At 43.7% G+C, this 18,770-nt stretch overlaps 1 protein-coding gene, 1 non-coding gene and 1 pseudogene across 2 annotated transcripts; all 3 read right to left on the bottom strand.

Moving 5' to 3' along the window:
* Positions 1-1,135: 1,135 nt before the first annotated feature.
* Positions 1,136-4,408, bottom strand: LOC117018654 (pleckstrin homology domain-containing family A member 5-like; annotated as a pseudogene).
* Positions 4,409-6,046: 1,638 nt separating this feature from the next.
* LOC117020956 (U6 spliceosomal RNA) lies at positions 6,047-6,150 on the bottom strand. Its single transcript, XR_004422780.1, has one exon. It is a non-coding gene; the product is annotated as a U6 spliceosomal RNA (small nuclear RNA).
* A 10,145-nt stretch (positions 6,151-16,295) lies between these two features.
* ZBTB9 (zinc finger and BTB domain containing 9) lies at positions 16,296-18,770 on the bottom strand. Its single transcript, XM_033095065.1, has 2 exons — positions 18,510-18,770; positions 16,296-18,356 (listed from the first exon to the last, which is right to left on the bottom strand). Exon 2 carries the CDS (start codon positions 18,279-18,281, stop codon positions 16,878-16,880), a length of 1,404 nt encoding a protein of 467 aa, XP_032950956.1. The 5' UTR covers positions 18,282-18,356; positions 18,510-18,770; the 3' UTR covers positions 16,296-16,877.

Below are 18,770 nucleotides of genomic sequence, written 5' to 3'. Positions count from 1 at the left end.
ATTTGCAAATATGTCACAGAATTGGAGAAAACATTTGCAAAAAATGTATAAAGGTCTAGTATCCAGAATATGCAAAAAACTCTTACAAATCAAAAACAAAAGGCAAACAACCCAGTTTAAAAATAGGCAAAATGTTGGTGGGAATGTAAAATGGTACAGCTGTTGTGGAAAACAAAATGGCAGTTCCTCAAAAAACTAAAAAAAATTACCATATGATTCAGCAATTCCACTTCTAGATAGTCAAAAGAATTGAAAACAAGGACTCAAATAGATACCTGTATTCCAATGTTCCATAGTATTATTCACAATAGTTAAAAGATGGAAACAACCCAAATGTCCATCAGTGGATAAGTGGATAAACAAATCATGGTATATACACACAATGGGATGTTATTCAGACATAAAAATGTGTGAAGTACTAATAATACCTTCTACATGAATTTTGAAAACATGCTAAGTGAAGGAAGCCAGACACAAAAGGCCACACATATTGAGTGATTCTATTTATATGAAATATTTAGAATAGGCAAATCCACAGAGACAGAAGCAGATTGAAGGAGCTGGTAGATGGGGGAATGGAGAATGACTGCTTAATGTGTACAGGGTTTCTGTTTGGGGTGATGGAAAAGTTCTGGAACTAGATAGTGGTGATGACTGCATGGATATATACATATAAAACAAATCAAGTGTGAAACAAAGCATTGCAGTAGCCAAAATGGGTACAACAACAACAACAAAAGAAAAACAAGCTTTCGCTGGAAAAAAATGGAAAATCAAAAAGAAATATGATTCCACCTAGCCTTTAGAAACATCAAAATCTGGAAATCAGCAGCTATGTACACTCTGGCTGCAGACTGCATAGGAAAAAGCACCTTTACTTATGTGCTCTGAAATCAGAGCAGCAAGCTGGTGTCAGAATAATAACCTTGAGATCACGGAGTGTACATATGGACCATTAAAGCTGTTTTGGAATAAACATTTTCCAGAAGTGATAAAAGGATGCTCTGTTGCCCGAAGCATCAGAACTACGAATTTCATGGATTTCAAATATACTGTACAATATCTTCTCACATTGCCAGAGGGCATATCCCCAGGTGTGATGGTTTCGGCAGAAGTCAGTACAGTTTTTCTGAGACTACACACACATGAACTGTGATCCTTCTGTGAGCTGCGGCTGAGTGGACAAACCCGTGATGCTGAGGACTCAGGAGAAAAGGACAGGCTTCTCATTGTCATTGTTTGATTTCCTCTAGAAGCCTCAGGAGTTAGTTCATAAGAAACAACGCTTTCTTCCTGCTGGTGAATATCGTCCTTTGTATTTTCTTCAGTGGCCTGATTTACGATTTGTGATCTGTGTCTCATCTTGAGAGCTGTATGAAACATCTTCAGGCATTTTTTCTTTGTTTTTTTCCTTCATCCACCACTTCCTCAGAATTTACTCCATTTGGCTCAGGTTTGAAAAGTGTTTTGTAAAACACTTTTTCAGTTTTTTAAACTCTTCATTGAAATCCGCGTTTTGAGGTTCGGCTTCTTTTAATTTAACAATTTTTGCTGCAGGAGTTTCACGGTTTGGCTTTACATCATTTTCTCTAATGACAGTGTCCCGTTCCTTAACATTTTCATCCTTTCTTTGAGTTTGGGTAACACTGAATGGATTATCCCTTAAATTTGAAAGACTCTGTAAGGGTGACTGGTGTAAGGAACCAATAACATTTCATCCTCTTTTCTTTTCCCTTAAGCATGAATGCTGATGTCTCCTTATTCTTTCCATGTGTTCTTCCACAGTCATCCTAGGTCAAGTACTTTCAGCCAAACAGAGTGGTTCCACTGCACGTCTTGGTCTTTCTGTTCTTGAATCTACCGTTCCTTAGTTTTCCTTAAGGTAACATATGAGGCTATAGTTAAAGATTCAGGTGTTGGTGATTTTGTTTTTGGACGGACTACTCCAAGAGGAAAGTGGGAACCTTTAACTAAAATTCCATTTCTGAAACAGGTTCTGACTTCTGCCACTCTTGGTAACTGGTTCACTCTTGTAGATCTAAAATCTGGACCCTCATTTTTGTGCGTAACTGTTGAGATAGGCTCTGATACTGCCATACCTGTTTCCGTAGTGCCTCTTTGCTCTTTGTGCTTACTCAGTCCTTCCATGACATCTTGAATTCCCAAAGTTCTTTCTGAATCTGTGCATGTTGAATTCCTGCTGATTCAGTCTGAACTTCACCAAGGCAATCTAGCTGTTCTTGCATCTGGTTTCTGGTAACAGTTACATCATATCTTAACTTACACATTCTCTCCATGCTCATTCCAGTTCAGCAGTGGCTTGAGAGAATTATGGACATGTACTAAGCAGTCCGTTTCGTATATCATCCCTCCGTAACACCACCTCTGAATGGCTGCTGGGTTATCTGCATTCGTTTCTATTTCTTGGCTGGCTGATAGCAAAGCTTGTTCAAGTGTGTATTTCTCCTTGTGGAGTTGCTGAAGTTTCTCTTCCAGAGCACGTACCACTTTCTTTATCTTGTTCACATAGATGGCTTAACTTGGCATCAACATCTACTTCTTCAGGTCTAGTTTGTATAATGTGCCTCTTCATTCATCTTGTGACAGTGGTTTGCCTTGGAGACTCTGGAGACTAACAGACTGTAGCTAGGCCAGCTGGCATTGACCTCCTGTCAGGCACATACACACGCTCAGGGTGATGGGTCCTGTGCCTGCAGTCTATCGTCACACCTCCTCTCTGAATTGGTGAAGACACTTCTGATCTGTAGGTTCGTTGAGGGGAGTATCCCTGATAAGTAGCTATTGATCCATGGGAAAGTGATATGGGAATAGAGTGTGTTGTCTGGTTAGAAATACTAACGGTGGTTTTAGAACTGGTCAATGTACCGTGACGAGGGAGGGTGCTCTGCTTGTTATAAAACTGACGCTGCTGCCATCCATAGAGCTGCCACATCGTGTCATCTCTCATTGATCTTCCTTTCTTTTCTGCTCCAGGTCCTATTGTTTTATCGTGAGCAGAAGGGGTTACACTGCAGATACTCTCAGGCGTGGTCTGGCTGTTTCTTGGGAGTGTTCTATAACCTTCAGGATAGCCGGCCACAATCTGGGCCTTTGGTATATTTCTTGGTAATGTCTGGTAAGAAATTACTCCCCTGGTTTCTTCTTAATGACCCCTCCCCTTCTGGATTTTAATCCACTGTTCCAACTGTTGCATTGCATTGCTTCTCTGCCTGAGTCGATCAGCCTGTGTGTGTGAGGGCCCTGTATTTGGGCAAGTTCCACCTCTAAGGTCTGCCAGGCTAACGCTGACTGCTTTGTTCTGTGAACTATTCACATTGATTGGCCTGTAGTGTCGTCTGAGCTGGGCATGTTGACCCACTCTCATATTCAGATGGCAGAGAATCCAACTTTACACTATTACTTTTTGTTAGAGGTCTATCTTGATCGTACTTCTGAAATCCATATTTTTCAGCTTCTAATGCCCTTTTTTCTTCATTTTTGCTCCCCCCCCACCCCGTTTGTCTGCTTATTTTGAGCCTCTGGTTTAATTAGCACTCTATGCTTGGGAAGGTTATTGATTTCTTGAGCCCGTGCATTTTCAGATGTAATCTTGTGCACTCGCTTCACCGGTTCTGTCTGTACCAGGGCAACGCCTTACATGGTTTTCATCCACACTCTACCTCCTCTCCTGTAGCACTGCAGAAACAATAGGTCCGCATGTTTGGATGGGCTGCCTTAAAAGCATATTTGCGATTTTTGCCAGTAGGTAAGCATAGCTTTCTGAAAACCAGGTTATAGTGTCCTTCCCAAGACACCCTCTTCTTTCTCAGCTCTATTTTGAGAAAGACAAAGGTCAGAATGCACCACCCAGCGTGTCTTCCAGAGCTCCATGCCAGTCATAAAGCCAACCTCAGTCAACTGACCACAGGTGCACTGGGATGTCTTTTAATTGAATGTGATCTCTTTCCTAAATTATGGACTTTTTTGGAAACCATGAAGTTCTGCCTACAGGGCTCATTGGATGCTCTGCGTAATCTGAAGTCACGCTATAGTTGGAAGCTTCATTTATCATATTTGGAGGTCGTTCCTTGTTTTCTTCAGATGTCGTAGTGGAAACAGTCTGTTCACTCACTACAAAAGTACAATTGTCCTGTGATGGCTGTCCTGTGACTGGATGTTTACAGGTCACTTTCCTGTCATTATAATTTATGTAGTATCTTGCACCTTCAAAAGTATGTGCTTCTTCGCAGCCAGTAGGTAACTCTGTGCTCTGCAGCAGGTGCCCGGTGACCACTGCCTCGCTGGTGACCGAGGACAGCCAGGTGGTGCTCCCCGCCTCCTCGTTGATGAAAACTCGGCCGCCCCTGGTGATCCCGTAAGTCCAGGGCCCGGCAGGGCGCAGAGTCATTCCAGGTTCAGAGCCGCCGCCTTGTCTGATCGCCAGCCGCCGCCGCAGCTGCGCCGCGGGAGGAGCGAGCCAGCGAGCGGCGAGCTCAGGGAGGGCGTGCGGAGCGCACTGCTCCTGCCCAGCGCCCAGCCCCAGCCCGGGCGCGCTCTACCCCTCCGGCGGCGCCCGCCCCGCTGCCCCGCTGCCCCCCGCATCCCACCCGCCCAAGGCCGCGTCATAAAGTGTTTTAAGAGGTGAAAGCCTAATAAGATGTGTGCTTGGCCGTGCACATGTTTCCAATTACTATGAAGACCTTATTTCCTGTTTGTGAGAAAACAGAAACGCATTATTAAAATGTTGATTCTGGAAAGTTAACCAAAATCCTTCCAAGAAACACATTCCATTGGAAGGAATCATGCTGGAAGGAACTAAGTTGGAAGAAGAGACGTGTTATGGACTGAATTGTGTCCCCACACAATTGCTATGTTGAAGCTCTAACGCCCCATGTGACTGTATTGGGGGGCAGGACCTTTAAAGAGGTCATTAAGGCTAAATGAGGTCATAAGGGTGGGGTCGTCATCCTTCGAGACCGGTGTTCTTGTAAGAGCAGAGCCACAGCAGGAGTGCTTGCACAGAGAAAGGCCACTTGAGGACCCAGCAAGAAGGCAGTGATCTGCGAGCTGCAGGAGAAACCAAACCTGCCGGCGTCTTGATGTGGAACTTACAGTCCCCAGAGCTGTGAGAAAATAAGTATCTGTTGTTTAAGCTGCGCAGCCTGTGGTATTTTGTAATGACAGCCCCAGCAGACTAATACAAGGAGCCACTAATATTTGAAAACAAGTATTGACAAGAAATTTCAGATCATGTAGACAGAACGCTCTCTGTTGCTTACAAGACATTGATCATACTCGACAAGAGCAGAAAAATCACGTTCAAAATGGAATTGGCCACACAATCTGGGGGTATCTTATCAGAAGCGACACAACACAAGCCGAGGGAATGTGACACCTTACCATTTGGAGTTCCTTGTCATCCTTTGTCAATACTTTCAAAACATGATTCACAACCATCCGCTTCTGAAAACTCCACTGCCAAGGCAAACAGACCAGCTTCCTGGATGCCGACATGGATGAACCTCAGGCATTTACCGTTTCACTCCTTCTGAAGCTCATTCTTTTCTTTCTTTCTTTTTCTTTTTAGTTTCAGGTGTATAAAACAACAATGATCAGACATTTACACCCGGAACAAAGTGATAACCCTCCAAGTCTGCTACCCCTCTGACACGGTACACAGCTATTACAGTACTATTGACTATACTCCTTATCCTGTACTTTACATCTCGCACTATATATACATATATGTATAGATACAGAGGGTGCCAAAAAATGTATACACATTTTAAGAAAGGAAAAAACTGCATCAATTGTAATACTCAATATAGACCGATAACAAAAGATGAATAAAAGTCACATTTGACTTCTGCAATTAACAAGAGGTGCTCAAAGTGGTTATTCACCATCAGCGTTCAGACACTTCTGATGATGGCAAACTACTGCTTGAACATGGGTAACATTTCTTAAAATGTGTATACATTTTTTTGTCACCCTCGGTCTGGTGTACAGTACAATGGTTAGGCATTTATATAATCTATGAAGTGATAAAAATATGGAACGCTTCACGAATTTGCATGTCATCCTTGCACAGGGGCCATGCTAATCTCTGTGCCGTTCCAATTTTAGTCTATGGGCTGCCCAGGTGAGCACTGATGCTCATTCTTGTTCACCTTTATCCACCCTAAATGGCAACAGTGACTACAGCCTCCAAATCTCCCTTCTCACCCCCAAATTTCACTCAGGAAACACTGCAATCTTCAGTGACCATGTTTAAAAAGTTGCCTTGCTTATTTTATTATGGCTGAGTATTATTTCCTTTCATTATGTGTCTTTAACGTATTATTTTGTGTTCATTTATATTACAGTAAACGTTTGTTGCAGTTAAAAGGAAAACATGATTCATATCCTATAATGTTACTGCACAAATAAACTCATTAATGAGTCAATTAAATGTTAAACAAATAGGTAACTGGTGATTTAAAGGCGTTATATTAAGCAGAAAAACCTGGTTGGTTGTTATATGTATTTTTTAGAGTGTTTCAAGTACTCAGGGAAACTGGATGGGGTTTTTAGATGTGCTGAGAATATAGTTGTATTTTTTCCATTTAAAAGAATGATATACAGAACCACACTATCTAAAAATTGACTCTCCAACATGTTTTTAGGAATGGATTAAATGCTCTGAGGGAGGCCTGAACTGGGATACAAGGTACTGAGAGAACAGAGCTGTATAGTTATCATATGGCCGTGTACTTAATGTTGCTTTCCATTACAAGACATATGGGATCAACCATTTGTGATGCTGAGATTGACTCCCTAGATTAGGGTGGCGACAGTTTGATTGGTTGGTTTACAGTTAATGTTTTCCCTCGAGACTAGAGAGTAACCTGTGTGGTATTACTTTGGCTCTATTTGAATGTTTACAACCATCAATCATCTATTGGTTTTACAACCAATTAATAACGCTTGCCTGAATCAATAATTTGGTGGGAGTTTGTGAAATTTTGTTTTTCTAATTCTTTTCTTTCACTTTGTTTAACTAGAATTCTGTGAAGATTTTCTTTATTTACTAGGAATATTTGGTTACCCTAAAATAAATTTTTACTGGGAGAGCAAAATAAATGCTTAATATTTTTCCTTTAATTACCAATTTTTAAAATAACTGTTTTAATAGTTGCCTCAAATGGTAACAAATGAGACTTCTTGACTTACTCTCATTTTGAGTATCATTATAAAATAATGAATTTTCATTGATTCAATGTGTTCAATACAATCATTAATTTTTAGTTGCTCAGATTGTCACAACTTTGTTCAATGGGGACACTTTCATATGGGCTCCTGGGTCCTTCTGACATGACAGTATCTTCTAAAGGTTTCTTGCTTCTTAACACAAAGAGGTGTCCCAGGTGAACCTTTGAAAGTGCCTGCTCTAGACCTGGAGTCAGAGGTTTCTAGAAGAAACCAGACTTTGTTTGAATGGAGAATAGGATTAGAGATCACAACACGGGCACGAGAACTGCTCGTTGCTCCCAGTCCGTTGTACGTGATAGGTGTGAGTAGAAACACTCCATCTTCGTGTCCTTTTATGCTGTGTGACCTTTGACCGACCTCACTGTCCTTAGTAAGCATATCAAAGCTTGCTAGTTGATGATTATCTGTGTTCCTTAAAATGTAGCCATATTTTTGTTAGTAACGGACAGAATGTCATGACAACCAAAATAAACATCAAACTAGTAAGAGTATCAATTATAAGCAATCATCTATCACAAGACCACCAGGAGGTATGGTCCCTGGTACCTATGCATTTGTCTCTGTCTTGTCATTCACCAGTACCTACGTTATACTATTTTTAAAGTACGATAGCAAGGGTCTATTTGCAGATTATAATTTACACAAAACTGCTAGGCTGTCAGTCTGCTCTTACCTTATAATAAATTCTGTTATAATCTATGGAGTTGCCGCTTCATCTTTCAGTCTGAAGACACCTTCTTGTTACGGTGGCCCTTACAGCTTTGCCCCTCTGTTGGACATCCATTTCGATGGCCAGGACCAGAAAATACATACTTGAAAACTCATCAGTTCATATTAATTTTTCATTTTTAATGCTATTATGTTTTCGCTTAGTTTCTTTGGTTATATAATTGTATATCTTTTATACTAAAATATTGATTCCTTATATTATTAATATAATTATTGATGTCCTTTAATCTATTTATAAGAAATTACTATATTTTCAAAATTCCAGTACTGGTAGTACTACAAACAATATAAATTCTTAGAGAAGTTTAAAATTTAAGAAATTTTAATATGTAAGGGTTTAAAGTTTAAAATTTTAGTTGGAGATTTTTTTGTCCTGAGAGTATATCCCATTACAGAACTCTTTCTCTGTGATTATGTTGCCAAGTTGACATGGTTCAGTTAATTTATTCTCAAATTTAAAGAATTAAAAATGTTTTACTTTTATTGTTTGATTAGGTAATGGAATTACATGATTCAAAGTACACATAGAGGAATCTTAAAATAAGCATTGTCTTGTTTCTGTCCTGTCCTTACCTAACTTCTTTTTCCTTTTTTACTGGTTTCTTGTTTATTCTAGAAGTACATCTTTTTGCAAATATAAACAAATATTATTTTTTATTTCCTCTCCACCCTCACTGTCTCTATAAAACATAGCAAGTTATATATACTGTTCTGCACTTTGCTTTTTTCAATCAACAATATATACTAGAGATCTTTCTACATCAATACACAGAGCACTTGATTATCTTGAGTCAAGCAGAAAGTTTTGTTAACTTGGACCAGAACACAAACCAGAATGTATTTGTGATATAAAATTTCTGATTAGACTTTCTTAAAAGAGTATAGCTATTTCCAAATTTATTTCTCAATCTTTTAAAAAATGGACTATATATACACAAGTGATAATTTAATTTATATTCAATTACCTAGCTCATATGTGTGTATTTGGCATTTTTATTCAATCCATAATTATGGATACATTTATCTATCCATAAATAACAAATTCCATCAAAAGACAAGAGCCTGGGCAACTGGTTGGCTCAGTTGGTTAGAGCACAGTGCTCATAACACCAAGGTTGCCGGTTCGATTCCCACATGGGCCAGTGAGCTGCGCCCTCCACAACTAGATTGAATGACTTGAGTTGGAGCCAATGGGTCCTGGGAAAACACACTGTTCCCCAATAAAAATTAAAAAAAAAAGAAAAAGACAAAGGTCCTTTTGAACCTTAACAAAAATACCATTATCACAACTAAAAATTTTAACAGTAACTCCTAATATCATTAAATGCCCAGTCAGTGGTTGAATCCCTAGTTGTCTCATATAGGTCATAAATGTTTTTTAAAATCTTTTAAAAAAACTATGATCCAAATAAGTTCCAGACATTATAATTGGTTAATGTCTTTTAAAATCTTTTAAACTATAGGTTTAAAAAAGGCATCCCTTTTTTTGATGAAGAAAATGGGTTGTTTGTTCCTCAGTATTTCTTACAGTCTCAGTTTTGTGCATTGCACCACTGTGGTGTGGTGTAACATGTTTCCCTGCCCTCTGCATTTTCTGGGAATTGGGAGGTATATCTTGAGCAATTGGTCACATTCAAGTGCGATATTTTGGGCCAGACTAATTCATAAGTGGTGGTGGTATTTTCTATAAGAAGCACAAAATGTCTGGTGGTTTCTTTTTTGTTATGTTAGCAGTCATTGAAGCTCAATATCTAGATCCATTAGATCATTGGTGGTTTGTTGGTTTATTATTTATTTTTATTGTAGCAAAATATACATAACATAAAATTTACCATTTAAACCATTTTTAAGTGTACAGTTCAGGGGCACTAAGTCCATTCACACTGTTGTGCAACCATCACCACGATCCATCAGCAGAACTTTTTCATCTTTCCAAACTGAAACTCTGCAGCCATTAAACAATAACTCCTCATTCCCCTCTCCCCACAGCCACTGGCAACCACCATTCTACTTTCTATCTCTAAGAACTTGACTGCTCTAAGTCCCTCAAATAAGTGGAATCATAAAGTATTTGTCCTTTTGTGGCTGGCTTATTTCACTTAGCCTAATGTCTCCAAGATTCATTCATGTGACAGTTTCCTTCCTTTGTTAAGGCTGAATAACATTCCATTATATGTATATATCACATTTTGTTTATATATGTGTCATCTGTCAGTGGACACTTGCTGCAGACATGGTAATGTTTCTTAATTAATCTAACATCACAAGGCAAAAGAGTGCTTATACGTGAGACATACTGCAGCCATGTCATTAAAGTCATTTAAATCACAGGTGGTGTCAAGCTGCTATACACACTTCGTGTGCCATCAAAAGTTAAAACAAAAAGCAAGATCTCCATTTCCACACAAGTTTGTAGCACATATATTTTCTGAGCTCAAATTACCGTTCCAACAGTGTTTTTTGAACCTCACTGCAAGTGCAAAGAAAATTTCATTTAATTGCGCAATTGAGGAGCTTCCACCTAACCATCAACTGGCTGTGATTAATCTATAATGTAATGACATGGTAAGAGACGAGTATCAAGAGAAGGATATAATAGATTCAATAAATGCCTTTCAAGTGATAAATATGCTCAATTAAAACCATACGCCCTTGGATTGACATCAGTATTTGGCAGTGTTATCTGTGTGAAGACATTTTCAAAGATGAAATATATAAAATCTCATTACACATCAGCATTAACAGAGGAACATTTGCAATTGGTTTTGATGATAGGGAACACTAACTTTGTATTACAAAAAAATTGTACTCTATTATTATTTTTTAACTTTGTCAATAACAAAATTGTAATTTTTCTTTAAATTTTATGTACTTATGTAATATCCTTGTTTTTTTTCTTAATAGGCAGAGCCTAATATTTACTATCTGATCCCATAGAGAACAAATTTGCAAACCCCTGGTCAAGTACATTTCCACACTGGACAAGTACATCCACCTGCCCACTAGATATTTCTAGTCATTCAACCAAAACCCTCGATCCACTCCCAAGTTCTTCTATTCCTGTCTTCTACTCATTAAATGGCCTCTAGTTCAATTGCTCAAGCCAAAATTCTAGAGATCTTCCTTGATTTTTCACTTTTCCACAATCTCTAATCTGTTAGAATGTCCTGTGTCAGTCCTACATCAAAATAGTTTTCATCCATCTACTTCTCTCCGTATCTGCTGCTTTTATCCACCTCTTTGAACAACTGAAAGTCTAGTTGGTCTCCCTGCTTCCACTCTTGCCCCCTTATGATCCAATATTTGCTCTGCAGCCAGAGTAATCTCTTTAAAAATGTTAAGATCATTACTCCCCTACTTTAAACTCTTGATTGCTTTCCCATTGCATTTAGAATAAAATCCAAATTCCTTATCACGATCTGAAGGACTTTATATAACCAAGCTCGGCCTGCCTCTTCAATCACGTCTGCAATAGACTGAATGTGTGCCCCGCCCCCCAAATTCATATGTTGACATCCTAACCTCCAATGTGATGGCATTAGGAAGTGGGGCCTTTGGGAGGTGATGAGGTCATAAAGGTGGAGCCCTCATGAATGAGATTAGTGCCTTTATATATAATAGACCCCAAAGAGCTCCCTTTCTCTTACTGCCATGTGAGGAGATAGCGAGATGACCGGCTATGAGTCAGGAAGCAGGTCCTCGCTACACTGAAACTGCCGATGCTTGGTCTTGGACCTCCCAGCATCCAGAACTGTGAGAAATGCATTTCTGTTGTTTATAAGCCACCAAATTCATGGTATTCTGTTAGAGCAGACTAAACAGACTAAAACGACATCTCATTCCTCCCCAGGCCCACCAGTCTCCTTGTCAAACACACCGACCTCTGTTTTTGACCTTTGCAACTGCTAAACACTTTACTGGAACCATCTTCCTTGCCCTGCTTTGCATGTCTGGGTCTTTCTTTTCTTCTGGACACTAGATCAACGTGTATCGTATGTCTTCCTTTTCTGTTACTGTCCGCCTTATTACCGGGTTTATTTCCTTTATAGCCTGGAATGTAATCTTAAGAGGGCAAGCAATGTCCACCACACCTGAAACAGTGCCCCCATATATGGGTGACAGTGGGTAGCTGGCAAATGCTTACTGAACAAAGGAAATTCCAAGCAAGTCTCATGACACGGGAAATAAGAGCCAGTAGAGCACATAGCAGAGGTCTTAAGGATCAGGAAAATTTCTAGAAGAAGTAATGTTTAAGCTGGTACCTAAAGACAGTAGGAATTAGCCGATCAAAGGCAGTATCTAGGTAGATCACTATCCTACGTGGAGAGATAAGCATGATGAGCAGAAAAAAGCAGAGGCCTAGGGAAGACAGCCACGGGCAACGAGACTGTGATAACCGGAACCAGATCATGTGGACCTTGTGGAAGAGCAAGAGGAAGCAAAGGAAAGGTTTAAGCTAAGAGTTGCTCAAACAGTACTTTTTGCTTTAGAAGGATCACTCTGGCTGTAGTGTATAGATTGCAAAACAGAGGGAAGCAAGACAGAAGACAACCAGTTAGGTTGCAGTAGCTGTAGTGAGAATGAAGGAATGCATCAGTTTGAAATATTTAGGAAACAGCAGTGGTAGGGCAGGTATGGGAGGTGTGATAGCTGTTCAGGAACACTTCCAGGTTTCGGTGTTGGGCATTTGGGTGGATGGTGGAACCATTACTAAACCTGGAACAGCTGGCTGTAGGTGGGGTAGAGTATTTTGACACGCTGAGCTTGAGGTATCTATGAAGTATCCACATAGCCAGTTTAAACATCTGTCTCTTAAAGCGATATTCCTAGGTCCAAGACCTTGTGATACTTCCTGCTCTTTTTATCTGGTACATACGAGTACACAGCAGACACTTATTGAAGGAAAGAAAGAAGAAATCTAAGTGGGTCTGGAGGTCAGGAAAACCAAAAATACAAAATTAAGGGTTATCAGTATTTAAGTGGTTTAACTCAGAAGAGGGGATAAAAATCACCCATGAGTGTATAAAGTTAGAACTCTAGCATTTATGAGAAAGGTAGTAACAAGGTGTCATGCAGGGTGGCATGCGGGGTCTCTGGTCCCGCTCCCCACATTAGAACGCAGGACATGGTGAGGCCAAAAAGGAACACCCACGGAGCCCTAGATAGGGGAGTCATACCACTATAGTCTCACTGGCGGCTGGGTTGGAGACACAGGAATCAGGAGCCACACAATCCACAACCTGCGGTCTGCTTCTCTGCCAACCAACCTCACTTGCTAGCTGCAATCTGCTCTTGCTAGCTCAGCCACCATCTTCTTGCTAGCCCCCCCATTTTCTGCTAGCATAGCCAAGGCAGTTATATTAGTGGCCAATGGCTCACTGGTGACAGCTGACAGCCAATTAGCCACAGCTGATGGCCATCCAGTCAGTTGATGGCCATTTACTACCCGAGCCAGCACCTTTCCCCGTGAGGGCGGGAGCCTGGAACCTGCACTCCTGGCTCTGTCCCCACACAAGGGTTAACATCTAACCCTTACCGAGCGCTGTGTGCCTCATTTCCCTTTTAGCTGGAAATATTTTCTCTTTATGTAAGTGATCCCTCCCTGATCCCTGAAAGAACTGGTCCCAGTAAAGGTGTGGGTAACTGACAATGTTCTCATAATACCTAACATTTATGGAGTTTACTGAGTGCAAGGCACTAAGCATTTTACAGATACTAATCTCACAACCCATGAGCATGACTAACTGCAAATGAGGAACTACACGAAGACACAGGGCAGAGGGGATAATGAAAAAGGACAAAGGTCCTGGGTAGGGGCTAGCCTTGGACAGCAGCAGGGACACCTCTGCCGCTACAAGGAGGAAAGGGCAGAGGCACAAAGGGACACACACGTTTGTTTAAATCAAAATCTTTCATCACGGAACTTGTTTTCTAATACCTAGTAACTTTTCAAATCAAACTCTTAACATGTTTTAATTGGCTTTGCAGAGTCATAACAAAGTGCTATGGGGATTAAGGAGTGGGAGGAAGCAATTCTGCCTTAAGTTCAGAGAGCAGAGGTGGAAGGTGGGCAGGTTGAACATATAATATCTTGAACACCTAGTATTAAGTGCCAGGTGTATGTGAGGCTTTAAGGATCCCAAGATGGGCAGCATGTGGAGACTGTCTGGGGTGAGCCTGTGTTCCTGTTGTCTGGCCAGCATCCATTCCCCACTCTTCAATCATCCCAGGACTTCAATTTCCCCTTGAGGATTCTATGCCCACTTTGTAGCCTTGATAGAACATGATCAAGGTGCTCTGGCCAGAGGGTGGACCTGCGGCCGACTTTTTACCTGGGAAATTTTATCTTGAGTGACACAAGAAATAATGACTGGGTCATCATCCCAAAACATATGACCTGGAGAGATTCCCCAGGAGTTCCTACTCCCTGGACCCCCAGAACTGACCCAGGTCTTGTCCTTCCAAAGGCTGGTCCTTCATCCCTTCCTTTTATTCTAGGGGCCACCCCACATCCTTCCACCAATTCCTGTTTTGATAAGTCTAGTCAGAGCCAGGATCTGTTGCTTGCAACCAAAGGATCCTGGCCCATGGATACAGCCACCTACAGACTGGGAGCCAAAAGAAGGGCAGGGGCGGGAATGTAGCACATTGAAGACGGCAGCCTTGCTCCCTGACCTTTCCCTATGTGTTCACAGCCCTTACCATGGGCATGGTGCCAAGGCATGGCTCTTTAGAGGCTGACAGATCTCAGCTGCCTCTCACCTTCTCAGCCATAAGTCATATTTGGGTGCCACCCCTACTAACTTTTGAGGAACACGCTTTGGGGGAGAAGGCTATCACTCCTGGAAGTGAAGTTGGGACTTCAACTCATGCTCTCCATTTCCACCTCAGTTCAGCCGCCCACACCAACCGCCACACTCCGGCACACGGAGTCCTTTGTGACACCTCTGCTGAGCTGTACTCAGTCTGCTGGAGTTCCTTTGCGCCGGCATGGCTTGTCCTGCCCACTACATGGACTTGCCATACTGACTGCCATTATTTGTCTAGATTCCGTAGTAGTTGGGAACTCCTTAAGGGCAGAGTATGAGTCAGGGTATAGCACAGTGCTTTGCACTAAATGTTTGTAGAATAAACCAAACACTATACGTAATACATGAAGCCAGAGAATATTATAGGTAAAGATCATGTGAACCAAGCCCTTTTAAAAAAGAAGACAGTGAACCAGTTAGGAGGTACATACCACCCCACCAAAAAAAAAGTAACAGCTCAGACTCTGAAAGATAAGGTAGCTTACCAGAGGTTATTCACAGCGGCAGGTCCAGGCCTAGAGTCCGGCCCACTGAAATCCACCAGAAGTTTTCTCTGCACCAGTGTGAAACCATCCCATTCTTCCCCCATCAACATAACCCAGCTGCACAAGGAACACATCCAAGTCTTTGCAATTCTGTTCTCACGTTCTTCCCCATATAAATCACTCAGTCCCATCCACTGTCAGCTGAGACCTCAGGGCAAAGTTTATTTGAAGAAATTAAGTAACCTGCGACACTCTCCCCACCCCAAAATCTGCCCTTCTACCTCTCAACCAAGGGGCCGTGTGGGTGGGGATAGAAAGGGAGGCGTGTGGTCCCACTGTGCCTGCAGCAGGTGCTGTCTCTGCCCTGAGTCCCTGTGACCAAGGCCACTTGTTCAGAGCAGTGGTGCTACCTTGAGAGCATTTTAGGTCAGTGGCCATCTCCTGAGTTCACCAGTCACATGCCAGTTACTGTGATCAAAATATGAGTGATCAGTGGGGTCAAAGGTAGACGAGAGGCACAGGCTGAGGGGGGAATGCTCTCTGTTACAGGGGTTCCCAGGGGTGACACATGGAGCGCTCAACTTTAAAGTGTTCAACTACAACATAAACATAAAGGTGTTGGGAAGGTGTCTACTGGTGAGAAAGCAAGTTACACCCTGAGGGACTTCTGGAAAGACATAAGGAAAGTACATATTCAGAATTCTGGGGCCAGCCCGGTGGCTCAGGCGGTTAGAGCTCCATGCTCCTAACTCCGAAGGCTGCCCGCTGGATTCCCACATGGGCCAGCGGGCTCTCAACCACAAGGTTGCCAGTTCGATTCCTCGAGTCCCACAAAGGATGGTGGGCAGCGCCCCCTGCAACTAAGATTGAACACGGCACCTTGAGCTGAGCTGCCTCCCGAATGGCTCAGTTGGTTGGAGCGCGGGCTCTCAACCACAAGGTTGCCGGTTCGACTCCCGCAAGGGATGGTGGGCTGTGCCCCCTGCAACTAGCAACGGCAACTGGACCTGGAGCTGAGCTGCGCCCTCCACAACTAAGACCAAAAGGACAACTTGACTTGGAAAAAAGTCCTGGAAGTACACACTGTTCCCCAATAAAGTCCTGTTAGAAAAAAAAAAAGAATTTTGTTCACATTTCCCCTATGATGAGGGAAAGGAAACTTAGAGCTTAGCCTCTGAATTACTAAAGCTCTGAATCAAACATACCCCTAGGTGGAGACCAGCCCCTTTTACTCCTCATGGAGACTGAATGAAACATTTATCATTTTGTCTTCTTGTTCTAACTTTTCTCTCTTCAGATAAACTTCTAATGTGCAATCTGGTTTCCTGTATGAAAAGCAGGTCTATTGTGGGCAAGTGACCAATTTACATATGGCCTGTAAACCACTTGGCTAAGGGTGATTAGTCAAAACCTGGAGTGGGATGAAAAATCTGAGTTTCCAAATCTGCCAGGTTGAGGCCCACACCCAAGAACAAGAGTCCATAATGTATCTCTCCTTTTGGCATGATTACAAGATCCAGGACTGGGGTGTCACGGTAGTGAGGGGTAAGCGTCATCAGCAGCAGTAGCTCTCGTCCTGGAAGTTAGTGTATGGCCTCAGTGGTCACTTGTAAGTCCAGTGAGCAGTGGCCCAGCCCTGGCCCTTGCATAGGTCCTGGTGGCGAAGGAAACAGGCATGGACTCGGAACCGACGACCACAGTGGGGACAGGCATGCAGGGCTCCAGCATGGGTCTTCATATGCTCCGTCAGGTGGTGCTTCAGCTTGAAGCGCTTGTTGCAGATGCCACAGCCAAAGGGCCGAAGGCTGAAGGTCAGCATGATGTGCCGGTCACGCTTTGGCTTCACTGCAAACCGCTTCCCACACAAGCAACCAAAGCGTTTTCCATCTTCAGGGGGTGCCCCACCTAGCTTCACAGGCCCATGCACAGCCTGCCCTGCACCCCCAGGTCCCCCACCGCCTGACAGGATCTCATTCCCATGAAGATCCACGGGTTTCCAGGATGGACCCCCTTCCCCAGATGCTGCCCCTGCTCCTGAGGGAAGCAAGAACCCCAGCTCTCTAGTCCCTTCAGCGTCCCCTCCAGGAACCACTTTGGTCTCCTCCTTTACTCCTCCAGACTGAGTCCCACCTCCTGATATCTCCTCCTTAGGCTCAAAAGGTTCCTGCTTAACGTAGAAGATTTTGGGGTGCAGTGTGGTTAGAGGGGCAGGAGGTTCAGCTGGTGCACTCCCATCCTCCGGAAGCCTACAGGGAACGGTGGACATGGGCAGTGGGTGGGATCCATGAGTGCGGGGAATCCATGATACTCTCGGAGGCTGAGGAGTCTGAGAGAGTGTTGCTGACCCCTGGTCTTCATCATCTTCTTCCTCCTCCTCTTCCTCCTCTTCCTCAACCTGAATCTGTAGCACCTCTCCCAGTTCACTCCCCTCCCCTCCAAAGGGGCTCTCGGTAGAAGCAGAAGACTGCACTGGAGTCTGGAAAGAGGAAGAGTGAATGCACCAACCTCCCGTAGAGGACGTGGTGGAAAGAAGTGTGTGACAAGGGGTCGCTCCACGGGCTGACATTCCACCACCTGAGGTGTCTAATTCTCTCAGGATCTCTGAGCACTGATCTACTACTTGCCACATCTGGAGGCCACTGGCCACAAGGAGGTGGGCAGGGAGCGCATCCAGCGGCAGGCGGAGGCGCCCTGAATAAATGAGCTGGAGCAGCCCCTCGAAGGCATCAGCTTCAATGATGCTGGGCAGAGTGAGCCGTGGCGCGTCCCCCAGAAGAAGTTTGTCATGGAAGTAAGGAGAGGCAGCAGCCAGCACTGCTTTGTGAGCCCTAAGCTCCCGGCCCTGCACCAGGAGCGACACATCACAGAACTTTCCCTCTAGCCTGTGACGGTTCAGGGCTTCCAGCAGCAACGAGCTATGTTGAGGGAAGTCTATCTGGATGGTCCGTGGCGCTGGGTTGCAGATCGGGGACGGGGGGACCGGAGGCAAAGGCGTCGAGGTATCCATGGCCTCCTAGGAAGGAGAGATGTCTCAGGATCGAGAGCAAATGAGGGGCGTGGAAGACCCCACGCGGGATGAAAGCTGCGGTGGAAAGAGACGGGGGTCACATCGGATAAAGGGACCATATCACCTCAGATACCACCCGCCTCCCCACCCCCCATTTTCAGTGATGGTTGCTGCAGATCAGGCCCGCGCACATCCCCACCAACAAAACAAAAACAACCAAGCACCAACCAGGGGTTTCACTTCCAGCGCGTGCGGAACAAGATGAGGAGGACCTTCAGCCACGAGCCTGACCGACCCCCGGCCCTGGGCGGCTCCTGCCGCCGCTCCGTTTCCCCTACGGTGCCCACAGGGCGCGGCTCCCGGGAAGACGCGGCTCCGGGAGACCCCGAGCGCCGGCCGCGCCGTCCTCGTCCTTCCCGCCGCCACGCCCCCGCCGGTACACGCGCCGCGCGGCCGGAGAGCGTCTAAACCACCACCGCGCCGCCGGCC

Source organism: Rhinolophus ferrumequinum, chromosome 3 (genome assembly GCF_004115265.2).
Source record: "Rhinolophus ferrumequinum isolate MPI-CBG mRhiFer1 chromosome 3, mRhiFer1_v1.p, whole genome shotgun sequence".
NCBI classification, from domain to species: domain Eukaryota; kingdom Metazoa; phylum Chordata; class Mammalia; order Chiroptera; family Rhinolophidae; genus Rhinolophus; species Rhinolophus ferrumequinum.
The sequence above is the reverse complement of the archived record's forward strand: the minus strand, read 5'-3'. Positions and strand labels throughout refer to the sequence as shown.